Genomic DNA, 26039 nt, shown 5'->3' on the forward strand with positions numbered 1-26039 from the left:
TTTATTCACAGCAATTTCCTCCTAAATCCTCGACCAGCAAAAGGGCCAGCTGGAAATTCGACAGAGCTGGAATCCCTGGGTCAGCACCGATCTCGAAAATGAAGGCCTTAATTAAAATGGTTATTAAAAGCAATATTGCAGCGATTAAATGCACCCCCCGGGGGGTGAGGTCTGCGGCACTCTTTAATAGGCTTGGTTGTTATCCGGTATTTGGAAGCAAAACAACTCAAATTAGATTAAAATCCAGGAGGCGCTTGGCTCCTGCTGCATCACTTGGCTTCTTCGTGGCTGGGTAGATAGCAGAGACGGTTCAGTTCAAGGTTAATGTTTGGTTCTCGGGGGCTCGGAAGAAAAAGTAGCCCTGTCCTGCTTCTGCGGAAGCTTGTCGGGACAAATAAGGACATCAGAAGAGCCTGGCTGCAGGATCAGGCCAGTGGCCCATCTAGTCCAGCATCCTGTTCTCAAAGTGTGCAACCAAACGCCTGCAAGCAAGCCTGGAGGACCACAAAAGACCTCTCCATTCCTGTGGTTTCCAGCAACTGGAATTCAAAAGCATTTCTGCCTCTGACAGTGGAGGTACTCAAACACAGCTCTATTCCTCCGTGAAATTGTCCCACGCCTTTTTCAAAACCATCTAAACCGGTGGCCGTCACAGCATCTTGTGGGAGCGAATTCTACGGTTTTAACTATCACATTCTGTGTTCCTCTAGCTGTCATAGGATACAGACAGCACTTGAAGGACAATCGAAGACCACCTGCAGACACCGCCCCACCAAATTTCTCTCTCCTCCCTACTGAACTTTGCTGCCTGGGTGGAGAGTGTAACTCAGGGAGGGTCCACCCCTGTGCGCCTTCCTCTCCAAGCAAAACCACCTTCCTCCCAGGCCGAAAAGCTGCTTGGCAGGCTGAGGAGAGCATGACTGTGTTTGCAGGGATGCCTCCACACTTTCATCTCCATCACAAATCAGGAGCAAGAGTGAGAGTGCAAGAGAGGAAGAGAGAGAGAGAGAGAGAGAGAGAGAGAGAGAGAGAGAGAGAGAGAGAGAGAAATTATAGGGGGGAATGAATGGTTCCACATGCTGCCGGCTCTGGGAGTATGGCCACCAACTGCTGAACACAGCCCATTGCAAGGGGGCATCAAAAAGGGTGCCCACCCCTGATCTAGCAGTCAACACAGGCCATAACTCCCTTCCTCTTGCCTCTGCAAGCTGAGTCCCCTTGGCTCCCAAGGTAGCCAGGTTTTATTACTTGAGCCAGCTGAGAGCTTCATAATCAACACATTGCCATATGGAGCAAAAAAAAAACCAATAACCTTGACTTTCTGGAGAGGATGCCTCAATGGAAACGTCTGGTATCCATGCCGGTGGGGGGAATAGAATTTGGCAATCCACCCGATGCAGTCCTGTTAGCTTTATTCAGATTTAACAGCTAAAGGAGAGAAGGAAGGGCAAGAGAGGGACCTTGTAGCCAGGAGGCTCAGCCCAGCCACAAGAGAGAATAAAAGGATCATCTCAAGCAGGCAGACTGAATAAGCCTCCACCCACTGATCTTGGAGACAAGGCAATGGGGAGGTCCCAATGCAATCTGTGGCAGATCCTTGTTGAATCCACACTGCTCTCCACACCACTGTGGCCAACGAGAAACACACAGCAGAAGAGCAACAGAACTGGGTCTCATCAAGACCGCTGTTTTATCACGCGTGTATGCAGCAGCCTGTCATTCACCCATGAGCAGCACATTTGAAGTGGATTTACCCTGGACCACCCCGCTTTGTCAGTTGTTCAGTAATGCTTCTCCAATACTCCCGCACTAATGCCTCTATACTTTTAACTCTGCCATTCCACAGTCCTTGTCTCACACCCCACCCAACATAGCTGCACTAAGACACCATTGCACACACAGCTCCATCCAGACAAGCGAGAGGCATCATCAGTATTCAAGGGCAAAGTCTAGCCTGGCAAAAACACTCCAGGAGGATGCAAAGAAGGGCCCAGTTAGGAGTGCAACCTGGCAACCAGAGAGAAAGGCCTCAAGGGCCACTTTCAAACTTGATGTTCCCGACCTCTGCTCTAAGTTAAGAAAAAAGAAGGTAACGAACTACAGTGGTACCTCGGGTTACATACACTTCAGGTTACAGACTCCGCTAACCCAGAAATATTACCTCGGGTTAAGAACTTTGCTTCAGGATGAGAACAGAAACCGTGCTCCGGCGGCACAGCAGCAGCAGGAGGCCCCATTAGCTGCTTCAGGTGGTGCTTCAGGTTAAGAACAGTTTCAGGACCTCCAGAACAAATTAAGTACGTAACCCGAGGTACCATTGTACATTGAAAGATCAAGATCACACCAACTTCAGCGTCTTTCAGACCCTGTTTGTTTGTTTGTTTGCATTATTATTCTTATTATCTTGACTAATATCCCACCCTTCCTGCTGAAGGAGCCCAGGGCGGCAGAACAGATTCTTTTGCATGCTGATTTCTGCTGGCAAAACGGGCATGACACAAGTCTCCACCTCACCAGCTCAGACTCTGTTTCTCAAAGCATTTCTTTTTAAATAAAGTCCTACCAGGCACATACTCGAGAAGTGTCACAACACGCAACACTGGCTATGTTTCCGCCTGGGAATCAGGTTGACAGGCCCGGCTGGGCTCGCGTTCCTCAATTATCATCACCGAGGCAGCGATGAGGCCGGCCAAATTTCAGAGAAGGAAACAAAACAAAAGGCGAGAGAGTTCTCACTTGGGGAGTTCTCTGCCCAGAGTCCAGCCGTTTCTAACTGATTGATCTGGCCTGGTCTCCAGCCACGATGCCATTGTAAAATTAGGGAAGGAAGTCCCTTGGCTGCTGCAGGCGGGAAAGAACAGCACGTAGCAGGGAAAGTGTCATTAATTCTCTTTCGCAGGGGCGGGGGAACTCTGGACCTTCAAATGTCGGTGGACTACAACTCCCATCAGCTCCAGTCACTGGAGGGATCACAGGTTACATACCCTGCTCTGCCTGGAAGGGTTCAAGATTCAGGAAGGTAGCCATGTTGGTCTGATGCAGTAGAAGTATATACAGTGGTACCTCTGGATGCGAACGGGACCTGCGTCTGCGCGGCTCGCGATTCGCCGCTTCCACACATGCCGTCATTTTGACCATCTGCGCACGCGCTCCATTACTTCCGGGTTGCCGCAGCGTACAACCCGAAAATACTCATCCCGAAGCTACTTCAACCCGAGGTATGACTGTATATAGAAATAAAAAAATAGTCTAGTAGCACTAGGACTTGCTGATCAGAAGGTCGGCGGTTTGAATCCCTGCGACGGGGTGAGCTCCCGTTGCTCAGTCCTTGCTCCTGCCAATCTAGCAGTTCAAAAGCACATCAAAGTGCAAGTAGATAAATAGGTACCGGTGTGGCGGGAAGGTAAATGGCATTTCCGTGCGCTGCTCTGGTTCGCCAGAAGTGGCTTAGTCATGCTGGCCACATGACCCAGAAAAACTGTCTGTGGACAAACGTTGGCTCCCTCGGCCAATAAAGCGAGATGAGCACCGCAACCCCAGAGTCAGTCACGACTGGACCTAATGGTCAGGGGTCCCTTTACCTTTAGCACCTTAGAGACCAACTAAGTTTGTTCTTGGTATGAGCTTTTGTGTGCATGAACACGTCTTCAGAAGGGTTCAAGCAGTGTCCAGCGACCTGGAAAGATAGCCCATCTAAGAGAAGGAAAACTCTGGTCCTAAACCTCCACTTCCTTGTGGGACATATTTGGGAGAAGGAAAAGCCTAAGTAAACCCTACACAAATCTGGCGTGGAGTCCCTAAAATGGTTGGATGGCGGCTTGTGGGTCTCGTGCAGTCAAGCTGGTGCCAAATGTATTGTTCTGATTTCCTTTGGACCACATCTGCGAGGTCAAGGGGGGGTCTTGTCATCCGGGCAGCCCAGGACTTCCATACACACTGCCCAGGCTTGTGCCCCAAAGGGTCACTTCGTTGCTGCAAATGCAGTAGTTGGACTTCACCCCCCGGAGGTACACTCCATTATCTCTTGAGACAGACAAATACCAACAAGAATGCATCTTCTTAACTTATTATTACTTATTATTTACCCACCCTTTACCCTAAGGTAAAGGGCAGGTTATTACATTAAAACACAGTATTAAAAACAGTTTTAAACCACCACCAATCACAAAAGTAACGGGGGGGGGGTGTCCCAAAATATACCATCTTGTCAGAAGCCCAGGTAAAGAGTTGTTCCAAACAGTTTAAAAGTAATCTTTACTTTCTGTATTTTTTTAAGGATCCAAGACGTTCTGCAATTTTTTCCGTAAGGGCAGTGCGCTGTATATCCTAGCCATTTTCCAGTGTTGGGTTAATAGAGGTCTACCTACAGCTGTGAGGAAGATTACAAGTCTTTGAACATTAAAATCCTTATAATTTAGGAGAGCAAGCTTAAGAATCAGGATGCAATATGTGTCTTGTAATAGTGGAAACCCTCGTAAAAACCTGCTTCCACAAACGGTTGTGTACATTTGCAGTCCCACCAGCTGCCACATTATGACCTAATCTGTTTACAACCTCTCCAGCACATCAAACTAATTTGAGGATTTATCCTATGACATTTCACATGTGCATACTGGCATTTGTGTAGGGTTTTAATGCTATTTTATTATAGTGGCCACTGATTTAAAGGGTTCCCCCCTACCCAAAGAATGTTTTGCTAGTTTTAATCACAAATTTCAGAGTGTAGGTCCATTTCCCATTTGGTTTTTAGTGAGGTTAAATTTCCTGACATCTGGTTACAAATATTTTTTTATACATACAGTCGTACCTCGGAAGTCGAACAGAATCTGTTCCGGAAGTCCATTCGACTTCGAAACGTTCGACTTCCAAAGCATGTCTTCTGATTGGCTGCAGGAAGCTCCTGAAGCCAATCAGAAGCCGCGGAAGCCCCGTCAGATGTTCAGCTTCCAAAGGAACGTTCGAAAACTGGAACACTCACTTCTGGTTTTCGATTGTTCGGGAACCTGAACATTCGACTCCCAAGGCGTTCAGGAGCCGAGGTACGACTGTATTGGAAAATAGTTTCCTGGGTGTGTATATGGAATGAAAAATTAATTGCTCAATGGGCTTTAAAGGTCTGTTTGCTTGAGATATAACTATCTAATTAGCTGAGAAATATATCTTTTGAGGTATGAGCAGCCAGCTTGTTTCCAGATCTCTGAATTTTTCTTTTAGTTAAGACTCCTATCAGAGGGTTTTATTTTTTTGTAGAGGTCTCTTTATCATGTGCAATCCCTTCCGTTTCCAACCACTGAATTGCACTTCTCTTGGCAATTATTTAAGATGCCTGTTTTGTAGGTAAGGAGGTACAGGAAGAAAAAAGTGATTTTTAAACATATTGATAGCAAGTGTCTGTTCTGCGCTTGTAAGCAATCTATCTTTTAGCGCTTGTTCAAACAAGCCTACCCAGATATGTAAAGTTGACTTGCATTTTTGCCTTGTAATGTAAGGGTTGTATCCTATACTAATGCTACTCAGAGTAGACCTGCTGAAAGTAATGGACATTATGGTCATTAATGTCAATGAGTTTACTCCAAATAGAACTTTGTTGCATACAACCCCCCCATATTTTTTTTACATAAACTGCTCGCCATACTTGTAATCTGAACTTTCACCAATCATTTTAACATGTATTTTATTTTATAGAAACAACACAGATGATTTTACAGTTAGCGATTTACAAACTGTTAAATAAATAAAGAAGAAGAGAGAGTGCCTGAGCAATATCAGTCAGCAAAAGGAATAAAGAGACTGTAAAAACTGTGCAGCAAAAAGTTAGGTTGACATTAGCTGAACTTGCAATGTCTTCAGGGGAAAAGAGGGTGTGTGGGGTCCAATTTCAGACTTAGATGGATGCAAGCCTAGCTTTGCCATAGATAATAAACTTTTTATCGTCTCTGGAAAATCGTCATCAGTGTCTCTGGGGGCATCATTTGTGCTTTGCCTAGAACGGTTGAAAAAAGAGATAGAAATGCAACTATTGATCTTGTTGGGAGAAGAAAAAGTTTGCTGCTATACGTTGAGCAAGCAATTTGGAGAAAGGTGAAATGGCTCTTCAGAATGGAAAAAAGAGAATAGCTTTCTTTCCTGGCTTCTGTGACATTAGCTATGTCTTCGCATCTAGGCTGTAGGTTTGCAAAATGCAAATTGCTCTCAATTAACCGGATCGGAGCCAGCACAGAGGGGAAATTTCACATTTTCCTCTCCAGGGGAAAGTCCCTCCTTGAAGCTGCTGTTTTCTTGGGGCGGGGAGGAATTCCCCACTGGTACCTCTCTGATCCCCCACAGTGGAAGTGGTCTGCATTCAATTAAAATACTGTACTTCTCATCAGCAAGCAATCTGCCACTAGTATCCAGCACCTTGCCACCTAGCAGGTTAAAATTAAAACAAAGCCTCATCTCAATTGCAGAAACCGGGGATGGAATTCTCCTTGCAGGGAGCGCAACAGCATTGCTCCAAAGAACCTAGGGATACTGGGATACTGTGGTCACATCCACACCATATGTTCAAAGCATGTGGCTCCCCCCAAAGAATCCTGTGAACTGTAGTTCACCCCTCAAAGAGCTACAAATCCAAGCTAGCTCCCAGGATTCCTTGTGGGAAGAATCTCTATATAGAAGGATGATTTACATGTGCAGTACCTCTCCAGGATTCACGGCAGGAGTCTCTCCAAGCCCTAGCTGGAGATGCCCAGGGGTTCAACCTGGAAACCTTCTGCATGCAAGGCAGAGCTACAGCCCTTCCCATAGGACAGCTGAGTCAGTAGATCACAAGGCTCTTAATCTCAGGGTTGTGGGTTCAAGACCCACGTTGGGCTAAAGATCCCTGCATTGCATGGACTAGATGACCCTCGTGGTTCCTTCCAGCTCTTATGATTCTATACCATTCTTCTATATACCAAACTGCATCATTCATCCATCTAGCTCAATATTTTCTACAGCAACAGGCAGGGGCTCTCTTGAATTTCAGACAACAGCCTCTTCCATTCACCCACAACCACGATTTCGCTCCTGGCTTTAGTTTGGTAGACTTTGCAGTTATGATATGTCTATATAGTATATCAGAAGTATATATTTAAAATATAATACCAGTTAAAAACAATTAATAACGTCCAAAGCAAAAAGGTTTCAAATCAGAATGAGGCGGAACAACCAAATGACCACAAGCCGCTTTTTATGGCTCACAAAAGACACAAGAATCAAAACAAAACAGATAAAATCAACAGCCTTAAACGTAACCAAGCACCTTTGGACTGAGGTCCTCCTTAATGAAATAGCTATTTGTTCAGCAAACAATAGGTCAAAAATACTGGATGTTCAAATCGCCAAGCGGCATCACCGGTTTGAACTTTTGGTGATGTTCATCCGGCCCCAGGGTCACTTCCAAATGTAATCCCTTCAGCATGCAAGGATAAAAAAAAACCTCTCCTCCTCTAAAGGGGCCTCAAAACAAGGATTCAAAAATTATCCAACCTTTCAAGTTGTGCAGCCTTGAGCTGCTATCTGGATCCTCCAGACTGAATTGAGAGCTCCCACCGGCATGGCCACTTAGAAATGATTTACACTTTTGCAAAACCCTCGAATGCAAGGACAAGGCCCTTCTCACACCCAGGTGCCTTCTTAATTAAATATCAGTATTCCTCAGTTATGGTTCCGATCTTACTGGCATAGCTGTCAAAGGTAAAGGGAACTACTAATTTCTCTGCCTTTTGATTTTTTTCTTAGATGCCTTCAGTTATTTCCTGCCTCTATTGAGAGCAGTGGCGTAGCGTGGGTTGTCAGCACTCGGGGGCAAGGCAAGTAATTTGCGCCCCCTAACCCGTGGATTTGCGCCCCCTAACCCGTGGATTTGCCCTAACCCCAGATGTTGCGCCCGGTGCGGCCGGCCCCCCCTGCACCCCCCACGCTACGCTACTGATTGAGAGCCTTATATTTTGCCTCCTTCATCAGTTTCGTTGGGTTCTCGCACACATGGAATTGTCTTGCAAGTGCCCTGGCCTGTATTTTACTTATAAAAATATTTATATACCGCTATTCTAAAAAAAAATTAAAAAATAGCAAAGGTGTTTACAGCGACAGTGTATAAAACCATACAATGAAAAATCATATAAAAAATTAAAAGCAGACATCAGCTAACTATTGTCAAAAGATATATTCTGAATCGCCTGCATAGCCCTAGTGGGATAGAGAAGTTTTCAGCAGGCATTTAAAATTTGAGACAGAAGGCGCCTGCTGAATCTCCGATTCCACAATAAAGAGTTAACTGCATTAAAGGTTCAGTTTCTTGCTGTTACTAGATGAGCCTTGCCAACTAGTGGAAGAACCAATGATACTCCTGCAAACGATCTCAATCATTCTGACAGTGAGAGCTGTTGTACAGTGGAAGAGACTCCCATGAGAGGAAGTGGACTCTTCTTCCTTGGAGATTTTTAAGCAGAGGTTGGAAGGCCACCTGTCATGTTTGATCTAGCTGAGTTTCCTGAATTGCAGGGGGCTGGACCAGATGACCCTTGGGGTCCCTTTCAACTCTACAATTTTATGATGATGATGATAACAACAACAAAAACAACAACAACAACAACAACAATAATATATTTATACCCCGCCCATCTGGCTGGCTCCCCCCAGCTACTCTGGGCAGCTTCCAAGAAAACACTAAAATACAATAACCTATTAAAATTAAAAGCTTCCCTAAACAGGGCTGCCTTTAGATGTCTTCTGAATGTCAGGTAGATGTTTATCTCTTTGACATCTGGTGGGAGAGCGTTCCACAGGGCGGGCGCCACTACCGAGAAGGCCCTCTGCCTGGTTCCCTGTAACTTGGATTCTCGCAGCGAGGGAACCGCCGGAAGGCCCTCGGCACTGGACCTCAGTGTCCAGGCAGAACGATGGAGGTGGAGATGCTCCTTCAGGTATACTGGGCTGAGGCCGTTTAGGGCTTTAAAGGTCAGCACCAACACTTTGAATTGTGCTTGGAAACGTACTGGGAGCCAGTGTAGGTCTTTCAAGACTGGTGTTATATGGCCTCGGCGGCCGCTCCCAGTCACCAGTCTAGCTGCCGCATTCTGGATTAATTGTAGTTTCCGGGTCACCTTCAAAGGTAGCCCACATAGAGCGCATTGCAGTAGTCCAAGCGAGAGATAACCACAGCATGCACCACTCTGGCAAGACAGTCTGCGGGCAGGTAGGGTCTCAGCCTGCGTACCAGATGGAGCTGATAAACAGCTGCCCTGGATTCTGAAAGAAGCAGTTGTAAGGATCTCCTTCTTGCCCCCCCCCACCCCAAACAATGTTTGGGGCCTGCACCCTACATGAACCAAGAGTACGGGAGATGTACCAAATGGTCCGAGGCCAATTCAAATCCCAGAACATACAACCCTGAGTAGCGGTCTAGCCAACATGTTAAAAGCCCTCGCCACATGTGGTAACAGAGAACAATTCTACTTCACTTTTGGCGTTTCTGAAGGCAGCTATTGCAACTGCCCTGAATCTTTACTGCCCAGTGCTAACTTTATCCTGCTTTTCACAACCGTTCTTCGTCAAAACTGCTTTCCAGACCTCTTACTCATTGCAAGACGAGAGAGAGAGAGAGAGAGAGAGAGAGAGAGAGAGAGAGAGAGAGTTATTTCACAGTGTTTTCACCTTGGAGGCAACCAACACTGCAAGGAATCAATACATTCTGCAGGCCTTGTTGGGATTTTCAACAGGAAAGTATCCATTATCTGAATGAAACCAAGAAACCATGCGTTGGATTTGTGACTGTGCACAAAAAATCACCAGAGATTCCAAACTTAGGTGCTTCAAGTGATTTCTCCTCCTTTTCACCTTGGAAGCCCCAGTGGGAAAGTGACGCACTGTCTGTCCACAGCCTCATAAAGCATGGTTTATGAAGTTACAGATGAGTGCCACGGCTGCACAATCCTCCCTTGGCGCTCCTCTTTTGTCCTTCTGCACCCCCCCTTCCGCCCAGTGTGGAAGCAGCTTTGAGACACAGATCCTGGCTTGTGTTAAGCCAAACTTCTACATTTCCCCCTCCAGGACCAGAGAACTCTTGCATAACATCATATCACAAGCCAGGATAGTGTGTGTGTGTGTGTGTGTGTGTGTGTGGAGAGATTGTCCCTTATTAACCTGGCTTGTCAAATCAACAAAAGCTAAAGATTTGTGGTTCAGAGGGAACCTGGGCTTAAAGGAAACCAGAATCTCAATAGCTACTAACCACAGTGGCTATCATGAGTCCTAAGGTGTTGCTGGGCTCAGGAGTGGGGTAGCGGGCTGAGGTGGAACAAGAGGGGGAATGGGAGCGAGAAATGGGGGGTGAGAGGCTAGAGGAAGTGGGTACCTGCCCCTAACTGGGGACGCGTAACTCCCATTGCCCTCCTTTCCCCCCAGACATTTTGCATGCCTCCCTCAGAAGACAACCTGTCAACGGCACTGAGCACCTGCCCCCTGACTCTCTTTCATCCCACGCCCCCACGCCCAAATCCGGCTCTCCTGCCCCACGCACAGAAAGCTTAAAAGTCACTATTAGTCACCCCCCGAGTTCCTTTCTCCTCCGAGGACTTCACACAGTGGCACTGGCAGCTCCTCTACAATTTAGGAAGCAACATTAGTGGAGGGGGGTGTTTTTTTAAAAAAGGGAACAAGGTAGGTTGCCTAGTTACCATCGCAATCGTCTACTGAAAAAAGCCCTGGAAGCCCTTTGCTTAAGCAACCCCCTATCCTTTTTCTACTTGCTTCAGTTTTGGAGAAGCTCGGTTCTCTTAAAAGCAAAAGCTTCACACCTGGGGACGGACAAATCTTTTCCATTTCGGTTTCTGCGCGGCTTAGGGAAGGAGGTGCAATGCTCACGGGCACGACATCACCCACCCACCCCAAATCGCCCTCGCAAGCTAAGCTGGTACCTCTGGTCCTAACTGTTCCCCTACGAAAAACTTCACCACATGTCACTGGATAGAAGCCGTACAAATGTCCCAACAGGTATCCACACAAAACTGGTGTTTATAAGAAATATGTTCGAGATGTAGCCAAGGCTGCAAGGTCCTCAGGCTGCTGCATATTAGACAATAGGTGCTTATCCTTCCAGGCTCCAAGTATAAGTCTCTTAGAGACCTAAAGCAAAATACAGTTTTCTTGTTCTTCCATTCATTCCCATACTAAAGGAATATAACTTAATAGTACATGAGCAAAGTGCATATATCAAGGATCTGACAGGTACAAAATTGAGGAGGACGACAACTTCAAACCAAAATATATCACTGGACATATGCCCAAGGGATTTCCAGCATCACACCACATGCCATACTTGGCTTGCCAGTTTCCAGTTTCCCACCCCTTGAAGTGAAACAAGTATGGATAGAATCAAGTCCTAAAAAGAAAGAACACATCACCCTCTTGTTATCTATATCTCTATATATTAACATTTCTTTTGCTTACAGACAATGTACACGGGGGGGGGGGGGGCAAGTGTCAGGGGGTTGGACTAGATGACCCTTGGCACCCCTTTCCAACCCAACAAATCTCTGATTCTATCACTTACGGCTGCGAGTGAGCAGTCTCGTAGCGCTCAAAGGCGTGGGAGAGGTCATGCTTGTTGTTCATGTAGCACTGCATACACAAGTCGTAATCGAAGCAGACCTTGCATTTCCACCGCATCCCGCGGATCCCGTGCTTCTTGCAGCAGTCACAGATGATGTTGGGGTGGCGGACGCCTAATTGATAGAGAAAGAAAGAAAGAAAGAAAGAAAGAAAGAAAGAAAGAAAGAGGCGAGAGTCGCCATCAGCAGCTTCAGCAACCAAAGAGATCAAAAGGGGTTGGAGAAACTCCCTTATGGAAGAAAGGTTATTAACACGTGTGGCTTTCAGTAAGCAGGAGTGTGTGTGTGTGTTAGAGTAAGGTTATCAGATTTTTTTCAATGAATCTGGGGACACTTTAATTACATACATATATACATACTACATGTTTGGGACATTGATTCTGCAGCGATGGCGGTGGCAGAGGGGTGGCGGCCGCCTTGACCTCAACCGCCACGTTTCCCCTTCCTCCGAGGCTTCTATCTCCTTTCTCCATGAGCCTGGGCAGCCCCTGAGTTGTTGGTTCTTCAGTGGTGGAGGTGGGAAAGCGGTGCACAGTGGGTCAGGCAGGAAGGTGGAAAAGGAGGGCGGAGAGTGGTGGCGGCAAGACTCGGGCAGCACAATGCCTCCCTTCCCATCGAAGCAGCCCCAATCCCATTCCTACTTGCGTGCAAGCAGGAGGGGGTGGGATCCCTCACCTGGGAAGCAAGGTTTCCTGTTGCCTAACTGAGAGATCCCTTCCCCCTCCTGCTTGCATGCAAGTAGGAGTTGGGAGGCTGCTCTGATAGGCAGCATGAAGCCTCCCTTCACAGCTTAGTTGCTGGGGTCAGGGAAGGTGGAGGCAGCCCGGAAGCCGCATCTTAGAGCCCCTGCATCACTAACTTATGGGGACTTCCGAGCCAGCTCCTGAAGCCAGCCAGAGCCAACTGCTCCGGGCTGCTGAGACTGCCGCTACTGCGTTTCCCAGGGACATCAGATGACATCTGGGGACATTCTGGGGGTGGAATTTGTCCAGGGACTTATTCGCAAATCCGGGGACTGAGCCCGGGAAACGGGGATGTCTGGTAACCCTATGTTAGAGGTGTCTGAAATAATGCATGGGCACCCAGGATCCTCAAATCATTCCAGGGAAGGACCCTTCTCTGAAGCCAGCCAGTGTAGATCAGTCAGGGGTAAACTGTGGCTTTTCAAGTCACCAGCCAGCAACATTGCCAGAGGACAGTTGAGAGTTACAACAGTCCAACAACCATGGGAAGGCCACAGGTTCTTTACTCTGACTGGTGCAGACAATGCTGGATGAATGCTTGGTGTGGCTCAGCGATGCAGATTCCTAGGTTTCGAGAAAAGGCCGCAGCTCTGGGCAAGAGCATCTGCCTTGAGTGCAGAAAGTCCCAGGTTCCAATCCCGGCATCTCCAGGAAGAGATGGAAATGTCACCTGCCTGAAACTCTGGAGAGCAAGTCAGTGTAGACCAGTGGTTCTCAAAAGCGTGTGGCAGGAGAGGATGGCAAGTGTGGCAGAAAGGTTCAAGGGCAATCAATATTACATGTTGGGAAAGATTCATGCTCCTATGTATCCGCCTTGTTTTTTACTTTCTCGATGTCCCGTTAGCATCTGATAAAGTAGCTGTGTTCCATTACAAATCAAAGCCTGCCAGGAGTTGCTACTTTTTGTTTTCCAATGTATTTCTTATCAAAAAAAAAAATCAGGGCAAGGAAATTTTTATTCTGAAAATGTGGCCCAGAGGAAAAAAGTTTGAGGCCCACTGGTGTAGATAGTACTGACACAGATGGACATATGGCTTAATTCAGTATAAGGCAGCTTCCTGTGTTATTTACTTACCTATCTGTGCATTATCGTACAGAAGAAGATCGTACGCTCCTTGAAACCCAGTCCGGTAGTTGGTGCGAGTTCCTTGGTCCCACTGGACAACCACGGTCTTATCTGGGGTGGTTGGGCTGCCCTGCCGACCGATCTCCACCACCGTCCCGACATTCCCTTCGCCGTTGTCTTGGTTGCTCCACTTCCAGTCCACCCCACGGACCACCCGCATTCCAACCTGCATGCTTGCGTAGGGGTCAAAGTCCATCGCCCGGCGCAGGCAACTTCAAGTTGACGGCCGGACGGCAGGCTCACAGCACAGAGGGCAAAGCATTGATGAAACCTGGGGAGTGGGGAGATGGAAAAAAAATCATGCATGGGTTCAAAAAGTATGCTGGGAAGATTGGGGCAGGGTGGCTGCTATGCACCAGGTGTGTGGGTGAAACTATAGTCTTCTGGGATTTGCTGAACTACAACTCCCATCTGGCCCAGCAAACATGGGCAATAGGGAGTTGTGGTTCAGCAACATCTGGAAGGTCAATTGGTGCCTTTTATGCACCAAGTGGCATAAGGCACGTGGTGGGACACGGATGGAGCTGTGGGTTAAACCACTGAGCCTAGTACTTTCCAATCAGAAGGTCGGTGGTTCGAATCCCCACAACGGCCCCACAAATCCCATTGCTCGGTCCCTGCTCCTGCCAACCTAGCAGTTCGAAAGCACATCAAAGTGCAAGTAGATAAATAGGTACCACTCCAGCGGGAAGGTAAACGGCATTTCCGTGCGCTGCTCTGGTTCGCCAGAAGTGGCTTAGTCATGCTGGCCACATGACTCGGAAGCTGTACGCCGGCTCTCTTGGCCAATAAAACGAGATGAGCGCCGCAAGCCCAGAATCGGCCACGACTGGACCTAATGGTCAGGGGTCCCTTTACCTTTACAGTGGTACCCCGCAAGACGAACGCCTCGCGAGACGAAAAACTCGCAAAACGAAAGGTTTTTTCGTTTTCGAGTTGCCTCGCAAGACGAATTTCCCTATGGGCTTGCTTCGCAAAACGAAGCTTGCCCAGGGGACAGCGGGTCTTCTCTTTTGAAGCAAGGGGCGGCGGGGAGAAGCGATCTTCTCCCCGCAGCCCCAGGTCCGGGGACAGCGGGAAGCGCTTCCCGCTGCCCCCGGACCGCTTTTGAAGCAAGGGGCTGCGGGGAGATCGCTTCTCCCCACCGCCCCTTGCTTCAAAAGAGATCCGGGGACAGCGGGAAGCGCTTCGCGCTGCCCCCGGACCTCTTTTGAAGCAAGGGGCTGCGGGGAGATCGCTTCTCCCGGTGCTCCGAAGCCGGGCGGGGGGGAGGGAACACCTGCCCCCGCCGCCCGGCTTCGGAACGCTGCTCCGAAGCGGGGCGGGGGGGCGGGAACACCTGCCCCAGCCGCCCCGCTTCGGAACGCTGCCCCGAAGCGGGGCGGGGGGGCGGGAACACCTGCCCCAGCCGCCCCGCTTCGGAACGCTGCCCCGAAGCGGGGCGGGGGGGCGGGAACACCTGCCCCAGCCGCCCCGCTTCGGAACGCTGCTCCGAAGCGGGGCGGGGGGGCGGGAACACCTGCCCCAGCCGCCCCGCTTCGGAACGCTGCCCCGAAGCGGGGCGGGGGGGCGGGAACACCTGCCCCAGCCGCCCCGCTTCGGAACGCTGCCCCGAAGCGGGGCGGGGGGGGCGGGAACACCTGCCCCAGCCGCCCCGCTTCGGAACGCTGCTCCGAAGCGGGGCGGGGGGGGTGGGAACACCTGCCCCAGCCGCCCCGCTTCGGAACGCTGCTCCGAAGCGGGGCGGGGGGGGGGGCGGGAACACCTGCCCCAGCCGCCCCGCTTCGGAACGCTGCTCCGAAGCGGGGCGGGGGGGGCGGGAACCTCTCACCCCGCCGCCGGGCATCGGAACGAGGTCCTGGACCTCTTCTGAAGGCAGGCGGGGGCAAAAGTCTTTGCTCCCCCCGCCTGCCTTCCCGGGACAGCGGAGACTTCTCCGCTGCCCCGGGCGATCTTAAAATGCTGGCGGGCGGGAGCGAAGCGTTCGCTGCCGACCCCCAGCATTTTAAAATCTCCTCGGGGCAGCGGAGACTTCGCTCCCGCCCGCCAGCATTTTAAAATCGCCCCGGGACAGCAGGGGCTTTTAAAATGCTGGCGGTCGGCAGCAAAGCCCTCCTGTCCCCGGAGCTTGCGGGGCGGGAGGTGGGAAGAAGGGCTTTTCTTCCCACCGCCAGCCTTCAGAACAGCCTTCTGAAGGCTGGCAGTGGGAAGAAAAGCACTTGTCCCCCGTCCCCCCAGCCTTCAGAAGAGGTCGGGGGACAGACTGTCCCCGGACCTGGTCTGAAGGCGGTTTCCCTAGGAACGCATTAATTGATTTTCAATGCATTCCTATGGGAAACCGTGCATCGCAAGACGAAAAAACCGCAAGACGAAGAGACTTGCGGAACGAATTAATTTCGTCTTGCGAGGCACCACTGTACCTTACTATGCACCAAGTGGGCATATATTGTTCTTCTTTGCTCTCAATGTATTCTAACAGGGACATCATTCTCCAGATGCCAGAAAATCAAGTCAAGTGGACTAACTAGTCCAGCATCCTGTTCTCACAGTGGCCAGCCAGAGACCCCAATGGGAAGCATGTCAAAAGGACCTGAGTGCAACAGCAATTCTCCACACTTGCAATTCTCAGAAACTGGTTTTCAGATGCACAGTGTATCTGATAGTGGAGGCCGAACACAGCCAATGTGGCTAGTAGCTATAGACAGTCTCCTCCTCCTCCTCTGAAATTTGCTTCCTTTAAAACCAGTCAAGGGGAACAGAATGCCTAAGAGCATAAGATGATCACCAGTAGGCCCCAAACTGCTGGTTTCAGGTTTATGTGGTCAATATAAATCTCAGATGGCACTTGGGCAACCCAGGAAGCAACAGCTCTCACACACAGTGCTGATCACCCCCTCCACCCACCCTTTTACAGAGAAGTTTCAAAACAGAAGGAAGCTTAAAAAAAAAAAAAGCACATATGAATTTCTGACACAGTCCCTCTCTCTTCCCTTTCTGATGACAAGGCCTAAAATTAGATCATGAACTAAAAATACTTGCACAGGAGACAATGAACGCTTCTCACCCCATTTGCATTAATGAAAAGAACACAAAGCCACATCTCAAACACACCATCAAACACTTAACAAGTCAAGGGCAGCCCATGACAGATGAAGTAGAAAATGGATGCTCTTTTAAACACACAAGTAGAGCGCCATGAATTAAAAGCAATGGGGAATTCATTGGTTCAAGGACTCCGAAATAAATCAGGAAAGGTCACAAATTTATGTATTTTAAGATCAAAGCTGCTGTCGCATTCAGATCTGAAGCCAGTCTCCTATTGGCTTGGAATAGACATACTCCCCTTTATGTTATATAGCTCAAACAAATATTCACAAATATTTAACACAGGATGACATGTCCAGCTCTGCCGCTCACACTTTGAATGGACCTGGGAGACCAGGGTCCAAATTCTCCAGTCAGCCATGAAGCTCACAAGGCCAACATTGGGCCAGTCACTGCCCCTTAGTCTAACCCACCTCACAGGGCTGTTGTAAGGATAAAATGGGGAGGGGGGAACCATGTATGCTGCCTTGAGCTCACCGTAGTAAAAGGGTGTGTGTGTAAGATGTAATAATGAATGTAACAAAAGTACAAAATAAATAAGCTTTTGACAAAACACTCCAATTTTATACAAGCAAAAAAGTCTGCAACACAAAGCAAACTTACTTAGCAAGCAAGCCTCATTGAAAACAGCAGCTTTAACTTCTGGGCAAAAACATAGGGTTGTCTCCAACTGAGGCCCCATTTGTACTATATATTTAAAGCAGTATCATAGCTCAGGATGATTTGGGGGAAGCCTTGACTTTGTAAAGTGGTATGAAAGACCCTGATGTTGGGAAAGATGGAGGGCACAAGAAGAAGGGGATGACAGAGGACGAGATGGTTGGATAGTGTTCTCGAAGCTACAAACATGAGTCTGACCAAACTGTGGGAGGCAGTGGAAGACAGGAGGGCCTGGTGTGCTCTGGTCCATGGGGTCACGAAGAGTCGGACACGACTAAACGACTAAACAACAACAAATGATAGTTCTTTAAATGTACAGTACAAATGAGGGTCATCATACTACTTCAAACAGTCATGCCTTCCCCCAAAAGGATTCTGGGAGTTGTAGTTAAGGGTCTGAGAGTTATCAGAGGACCCCCTATACCCCTCAGAAAGTGAACAGCTCTTAAGAGTGGTTCAGCAGTCAACAGGGAGCTACGGAAATTGTAGCTCTGTGAGGGGAGCTGGGTCTCCACCCTTAAACTAGAATTCCCAGAATTCTTTGAGGGATAGCTATGGCTGAAAGTGGTGCCACAGTTCTTTGGTGCAAATGTGGCCTTAATATTTGATGCCTGTCAAAACTGTATGGCAAATGCTGGCAAGATTAACAGCACAGCCCTTTCTTTGTATGTTGCATCCAGTGCTAGCCCTTCATTGAAGGTAATGGACTCAGCTAACTTGGCCCCATCAATATCAGCGGGTCAACTCTCAGGCTTGACTTCAGTGGATCTACTCTGTGTAGGACTAGCTCCATGAAGGGGGAATAGGGGGTCTTCCCAACAACTCTCACCACCCTTTACAAACAAACACCAGCTCCCAGGATTCTTTGCAGGAAACCACAACTGTTTAAAGTGGTACCACAGTGCTTTAAATGTATGGTGTGGATGTTTTCTGTCTCTGGAGCTATCAAAATGTTAGATACCACTAATGGTATGCCAGTTATCAACTGAAAGATATCACAGAACATTGCAGGTCCCTGCTTCACAGGCTTTCTGCATAGGCCTCAGGCTGGCCGCTGTGAGAATAGGATGGGAGGGGGGTCTAAATGGACCTTTGGCCTGATCTAGCAAAGGCTCCTTTTAGGTTATTCTAGTCAAAAAAACACCACTGATGAGGAGATATCAGAACACAGTTTCAGTGCTGAGCGACAGTTATTTTGGCGAGTCCTTTGGCAAACGCCTGCGCGTTCAGAGACAACAAGGTTCTTAGAAGAGGAGAAAACAAAAAGCGAAATATGTTCCGTCTCAAGCCCGGCTTCCTAACCTTTTCTCGAGAGCCGCCCAGAAAAGCGATTCCATGGCTCCCCTAGGCCTCTTGCTCCATAGATAATGGCCTCTCATGGTTAAGAAAGGGCACCTTCCCTGGAGTTTAAGCGCATGACTTCTACACTTCAGGTGAAAAGGCACCCACCTAGAGAGATGTCCCACCTCCACATGTGGTGGAGTCTAGATACAGCCATGGGTGGTGGATGCTTTCGTTGGCCCTGGAAGATGCGCTTTGCGGTTGCCTAGCAACAGGGGAATATGACGTTACATAAGGAGAGTCCTGTTGGATCGGTCCAGCACTCCATGGAGTCTGCTTACCGTGTCCAACCAGAGGTGCTGGTAGTTGTTAGAACCCCTTTAAAAAAAACCTACAGCTCCTAGAATTCCTTGAGGGAAGCCATGATAGTTTAAAGTGGTACCATAGAGCTCTAAAAGTATGGTGTGAATGTGGCCATAAAGGTAAAGGTAAAGGTACCCCTGCCCGTACGGGCCAGTCTTGACAGACTCTAGGGTTGTGTGCCCATCTCACTCAAGAGGCCAGGGGCCAGCGCTGTCCGGAGACACTTCCGGGTCACGTGGCCAGCGTGACATCGCTGCTCTGGCGAGCCAGAGCCGCACACGGAAACACCGTTTACCTTCCCACTAGTAAGCGGTCCCTATTTATCTACTTGCACCCGGGGGTGCTTTTGAACTGCTAGCTTGGCAGGCGCTGGGACTGAGCAACGGGAGCGCACCCCGCCGCGGGGATTCGAACCGTCGACCTTTCGATCGGCAAGCCCTAGGCACTGAGGCTTTTACCCACAGCGCCACCCGAGTCCCGAATGTGGCCATATACACTTTTTAAAAAATCAATGAACCCTTCAAGGAGATTTGGGGGTGTAGCTAGTAGCTCTCTCTTTCTGACCTGCACCATCTGTCACTCAGACACACCCCTCACCAGACTTGCTTCACTCCCCCCTTGAGTGTTTTTGCCTGGCTGGAATGTGCCCTTGAACTTGGACCATGTACAAAAAGCAACATTTGCATTTGTTGCTCCACCCACTTTTGCCTCTGGCCCCGCCCACCTCTGGCATGCGGCCCCCAGAAGGGGGCCCAATGCGGCCCTCAAGCTCTGAGAGGTTCTCACACCATTCTGTTTGAAAAACCATGAACTCTACCAGTTTGCTCTATGGGATTTTCGGAGCCGACGGGAGATTTAAACGCAGGTCTCCTCAGTCTGAAGTCAAAACTCTTAAGTAGCTAGAAAAGAATCCCACTGCAACGTGTTCATATAATAAATTTATTTGATTTCGATCCGAGGAGTTCAAGGTGGCATATATGCTCCCCCCCACCCAGCCACAACCCTTCTCATCTTATCCTCACAACAACCCTGGGAGGTAGGTTAGGCTCAGAGACAGTGAGTGTCTCTGGGATAGAGTGCTGGACTCTAACCACACTGGCTAAATAAGTTAAAAGACGTCTCGGGAGCCAAAGGAACAGCTAAAGAAACCAGACAGTTAAAAATAGATAGATACCTTCTCACAGGAGAGGAAGAAAAATTTAAATATACCACCATGGCTATTCTGGGATCCAGCCGCATCACAACCAAACGTGTCGTGCTTCAGACATCACAGGCAGCCCGATTACGAAAGGGGGGGGGCAGGAGGAGCTCTTTCAACTGAAAGAACAATTAAAATCCTTGCCTTAAGGGGATTATGTCTGTCAGTCTCAATTAAAAGGGATTAGTAGACAGTTACAAAAAAATAGGAGTGAATATGTAACCTAGAGACATCATATTTAGAAAGGGAGCGGGCAGGGAGGTCAGTGCATTGTACAATGTTTGGAAGGGGCTAAAAATAAGTTGACATTTTCAATTGAAAATATTATTATTAGCACTGATGTGATACGTAGCGTTTTTGCAAAAAATTTCCCACGCATTGTTCTTTGATAGTAGAGGAGGCTGAATGTCTGCGATGAGGGGAGAGGAGGGGGGAGGGCCAGGGAGAATGGCAGATGGCATTTCGACACAACCAGAGAAAACCCTGGTTCTTTCCCATTACAGTGGTGCCTCGGGTTAAGTACTTAATTCGTTCCAGAGGTCTGTTCTTAACCTGAAGCACCACTTTAGCTAATGGGGCCTCCTGCTGCCGCCGCGCTGCCGGAGCCCAATTTCTGTTCTTATCCTGAAGCAAAGTTCTTAACCTGAAGCACTATTCCTGGGTTAGCGGAGTGTGTAACCTGAAGCGTATGTAACCTGAAGCGTATGTAACCTGAGGTACCACTGTACATCACACAGCGTGCCCAGGCCTGGGTGTGGGAGCTTAGATCTGACACAGAAGATATAAAAACACAGTATATTATTCAATCCATCAATTTATATACCACTCTTTTATCAGAAGATCCCAACTCAAGGAGAATTTTCAAAGTCTTCAGATTGCTATAAAGCATGCTTTTTAAAAAGAAAGAAAGAAAGAGTTTGAAAGCTTGAGATTGAGTTCCATAGTTTAACCTTCACTGCATGTCCATGCATTCTAGTGTTGCGAGAGAGGGGAAAACCCTTTCCTCATGCCAAGCATCATATTACGAACTTCTATCATGTCACGTCTTCCTCATTTTTCCTTCAAACTGAAAAGTCCCAAAATGTGCAAACATTTCCTCACAGGGGAATTGCGTCATCAAGTTTGCGACTGCAGCTCCCAGCAGCCACAGGGCGCAACATGTATGCTGGCTAGCTGGAGGATGGGAGTTGTAGTCCAAAACATCTAGACGGCACCAGGTGACATTCTGCATTCTGCAAATCAGGGCAAATTCTCTGCTGATGTAGTTATATTAGAGGCCGACAACAGAGAGATGTAGCTCAGGGATAGATCAGCACACAGGAGGTCCCAGGAACGACCCTTGTCTGGAACCCGATGCGTATAAGGCAGAATCTTATCTACATTAAATTTTGGGACATTTGTTTACTATGCATTTAGTACCTCTTAGCATATCGTAACCACATTTTGCATGACTTCCCCAGAGGTCAAGGAGGAAGTTGTCACCTGTGTTTGGATGCAATTGGATGCCATTCTGAATCAAGATGGCAAACGGAACCTTCCTAACTGCCCTGACTTTAACCACTGATTTTTTTTCTTCTTGTTTGTTCCATATAATTCCTGAGCAACTTGGGATATGAGGCTGGTAGCGTTCCAACATTATCTGAGAATTCCTCATGGAATCATGGAATCCAGACATCTCTTGGGCACTTAATTTGAAGAAGAAAAATGGGCATTTTCTCCTTCCCTCTGTCTGGTGATGTCCCTTGAATGCCAAATAAAGCCTTACATAACCCGGCTTTGGGGCGGAGAAGTGAAAAATAGGCAAGGAGATGGCCCAGATCTCCCCACCAAAACACACACACACACACACACACACACACACACACACACACACACACTTTCTAAACATTCCAGCTATCGCTTTGTTAAAACACATGGAGCTAATTCTGTTCACAGCTAGCCTGAAACTCCCCCCACCCCTCTCTCTCTCTCTCCCTCTCAGGCACACACACTCTCTCCTGCTGTTTTTGTCAAACATAACCCAGGAAATGCATTGTACCAGCTGGGCAGCTGGCTGAGGCTTCCAGTCACTTCAGAGCGCTGCCAATGCTTGACAAGGTTGTGGTTAAAGAGACCGTTATGCATTAGTGGAGATTCCTCTCCACCACCACCATCACTTTTTTGAAGCTGCCTGTTTTGTACATTTCCCAACTTTTCCCTCCATGTTAGACCAAGTCCTGCTGCATCCAGCCAGTGGCCCATCTAGTCCAGCATCCTGTTCTTGCAGAGGCCAACCAGATGACTATGAGAAGGCCGCGAGCAGGGCCCAAGCCCAACGGCACCTGTCCTCACTTGTTATTCTCAGCAACTGTCTGTTCGTTGTCTCTGACACCCAAAGAGGTAGAATAGAGAGCCATCATGACTAGAAGCTACTGATGGTCATATCCTCTGTGAATTTACTGTATTTTTCGCTCTATAAGATGCAACTGACCATAAGACGCACCTAGTTTTTAGAGGAGGAAAACAAGAAAAAAATAATATTCTAAATCTTTTATTTCTGAAGAGCCTCTTTTCAAAAGCTTGATTTTGCAAGTGAACAGTAGAAGCATTTTAAGAGGATTTCATTCTCTCACAGAAAGCCCCGGGGAAAAAATGGGATCATCTGGCTGTTTGGAGAGCAGTGATGGAATCCAAGACTGACTGAAGAGGGATAATGTTCTTCTGTCTGTTGGTCAAGTTGCTCAGGGGCTAAACAAGGGCTATCACACAACAACCTCACAACAACCCAGTGAGGTTAAGGTGGCCCTCTCTGCGCAGCGCGTCTCCGGCGAAGCGGGAGGAGAAATGGAGCCCCTTCCGTTTCTCCTCCCGCTCGCCGAAGAGGCGCTGCGCAGAGAGGGAGAGCTGCGCAGTGCCATTTGCTCCATAAGACGCACAGACATTTCCCCTTACTTTTTAGGAGGAAAAAGGTGCGTCTTATAGAGTGAAAATACGGTCTCTAACCCCCTTTTAAAGCCATCCAAGGGGACCATCACAAGAGGAAAGTGAATCCCACAATTTAACTACATGCAAAGAAGTACTTTCTGTTGCTTGCCCTAAATCCTCCAACACTGAGCTTCGCCGGATGGCTCCGAGTTCCCAGTATTACGAGCGAAGGAGAAAAACTTCTCCCTAGTCACTTTTCCTGCACCCTGCAAATATTCAAAGCAGCAAGATAAAGAGCTGAATGGGGACAGTCTCGTCTCCCTAAATTACTCACATGGTTTTATTTTATCTATTTATGTAAATGTAAAAAAAAAAAAGGAGTGTGGGGAGGGAGGAGCACACGTTTTGGGAGCGATTCACAAAACAACGAAAACCCAATAATAAAATGAGGTGAATAAACACCAGCAATTAAAAGCAGTTTCCATCACAGTCTAAAAGCCTGGGGGAAATAAAACAAGGTATTTATTATTTTCAGCATTAGGCTAGACTCCTTGGGGAGAGTGCCATAAAAATTATTACAATTATATCTTGTTTATTTTCCAAGGAACTTAAGGAAATGGATGTGCTTCTCTACCCATACTGATCCCCCCCCCCCCAATTTTATCACCACAACAATCTAGCAAGGAAGGCGAGGCTGAGTGTAAGTAACCCTTGAGGCACCCAGACTCTGGCCTGATGTCAATAAAGTGCCAACTGCTATTTTCAAACACTCGAGTGGATTTGGGAAAGAAAAGGAAAGAGTGTTCAATGTAGAGCAGATGTGAGGAACCTTTGGCCCCTCTCGATGTTGCTGAACAACACTCCCATGTTCCAAGGCCATTGGCTATGCTTGCTGGGGGTTCATGGGAGTTGTAGTTCCACAATAACCGTAGGGCCAAAGGTTACCCCACGCTGACGTCCAATTTTGTACATGCTGATGCAACAGGCTTAAACAACACTCTGTGTACCTGAAGGTAAAGTGATTTAGAGTTCCATGCTCAAACAATCAAACTTCAAAGCAAAAGCTGAATTCTCAACACAGCCATGAGGGCTAGAAGCTTGCTTTTAAAACCTGTTCTTTTAAAACTCTGGTTCCCCCTCCAGTTAAAACTCCAGTTTCCATCTGCTCTAGCCAGCATGACCAATGGCAAGGTATGATGGGAATTGTAGTTTAGCGACTTCTAGAGGGAACAAAGATTCCACACGCATACTCTACTGGAAACACAGCTTTGGTTTCCTGCCCCATCCCCATGGACCAGGGGTCAGCAAACTTTTTAAGCCTGGGGCCGGTCCACTGTCCCGCAGACCTGGGGGGGGGGGGCTGGACTATAATTTGGAGGAAAAAAATGAATGAATTCCTATGCCCCCCAAATAACCCAGAGATGCATTTTTAATAAAAGCACACATTCTGCTCATGTAAAAACACCAGGCAGGCCCCAGAAGTAACCCAGAGATGCATTTTAAATAAAAGAGCACATTCTACTCATGTAAAAACACACTGATTCCCGGACCATCCATGGGTTGGATTTAGAAGGCGATTGGGCCGGATCTGGCCCCCGGGCCTTAGTTTGCCTAACCATGCCATGGACTAAGAGAAAGAAGACAGTAAAATAGAGCAGTAGTAGTAGTTGTTATTATTATTTCTACCTGCCCTAATGTCACAGGGCAGGTGGCTGATCAGATGCCGGTGGGAAGTCCACAAGCAGGACCTGAGTGCGACAGCAATTTCCCCCTCTTGTGGTTCCTAGCAACTGGTATTCAGAAGCATACTTCCTCTGAGCATAGGCATTATGCCTAGTAGCTTTGGATAGCCTCCTCCATGAATCTTCTCAACCTTCTTTTAAGGCCATCCAACCTGGTAGACACCAGCACTTCCTGTGGCAGCGAGTTCCGCAGTTTAATTACGTGCTTCGTTGAAAAACAATGTTAAAAACCAGTTTGAAATTGAAAATATGCAGCAACAAATCCAGCAGGGCTTTAAAACATCCTGAATTGGAACACAGTGGTACCTCGGGTTACAAACACTTCGGGTTACAGAGTCCGCTAACCTGGAAGTAGTACCTCGTGTTAAGAACTTTACTTCAGGATGAGAACAGAAATTGTGTGGCGGCAGCGGGAGGCCCCATTAGCTAAAGTGGTACCTCAGGTTAAGAACGGTTTCAGGTTAAGAACGGACCTCTGGAACGAATTAAGTTTGTAACCAGAGGTACCACTGTACAGGTACCTCGAAAGTTATGTGCATTTAACTTGTACGCATTATTCAGCTTTACGCGCGTGGCAAGAAAATTAAAAAATTAAAAGGGGGCCAGGAAGGGGGCAGGCGTCCAGGAAAACAAACACTTTGGCAACCCCACCCACAACTGAATCCAACATTTTTCGACCATATGCAATTTGGGCTTTAGACGCTATCCCCGGAACGTAACCCGAGCACAAGTCGCCTATAGAGAATAAAACGAGCGATTGAAAAGTCGTAACAATTAAACCAGAGGTTTGGTGCAAGGGGAATGCTCGCCTAAGCAGCTGTGTCTTCAGGAGCCGGCGGAATGCCAATAAAGATGGGGCCTCTCGTATATGATAACCATCAGGCCTCCTGCGGGATCAAATTCCATGACTGAACTATGCGCTTGGGAAAGCCAAGCTGGGGTGGAGGCCGGGGGGGGGGGGGAGGGTTGAAGGGGGAGAAGAGGATAAAGGCACCATGCTCATGGCCTTTTTCGTTCAGCAGGTGTCTTACAATTGCAAACCCAGCTGGAGGCACCCCCACACTACGAAGACAGAGCAAAGCTCAACCACCCGCCCTCCATATCCCTTCCTCGGACCTTCCCTCTCAATTCCTCGTCAGAGGACACCCCAAACAGAACTGACTGTCTGCAAGACTCAGGCCAACTGTACCAGGAACGTTCTCCAGTAGCAGAAAGTGACATCACCTTCGTCAGACCTACCTTCTCAAGTAGCCCAAGGCAGCAAAACACAACTAAAAACAA

At 48.2% G+C, this 26039-nt stretch overlaps 1 protein-coding gene across 2 annotated transcripts in view; it reads right to left on the minus strand.

Moving 5' to 3' along the window:
- Positions 1-26039, minus strand: part of MIB2 (MIB E3 ubiquitin protein ligase 2) — a 72185-nt gene that overhangs the window by 26853 nt on the left and 19293 nt on the right. For both annotated transcript variants that reach the window (XM_077931334.1, XM_028740882.2), the window contains exons 2-3: positions 13455-13776; positions 11579-11750 (exon numbers count right to left, since the gene is read on the minus strand). In XM_077931334.1, the coding sequence (XP_077787460.1) occupies positions 11579-11750; positions 13455-13701 (419 nt within the window). In that variant the 5' untranslated portion in view covers positions 13702-13776. The remainder of the gene's footprint in view (positions 1-11578; positions 11751-13454; positions 13777-26039) is intronic.

Source organism: Podarcis muralis, chromosome 7 (genome assembly GCF_964188315.1).
Source record: "Podarcis muralis chromosome 7, rPodMur119.hap1.1, whole genome shotgun sequence".
Classification (NCBI taxonomy): Eukaryota; Metazoa; Chordata; class Lepidosauria; order Squamata; family Lacertidae; genus Podarcis; species Podarcis muralis.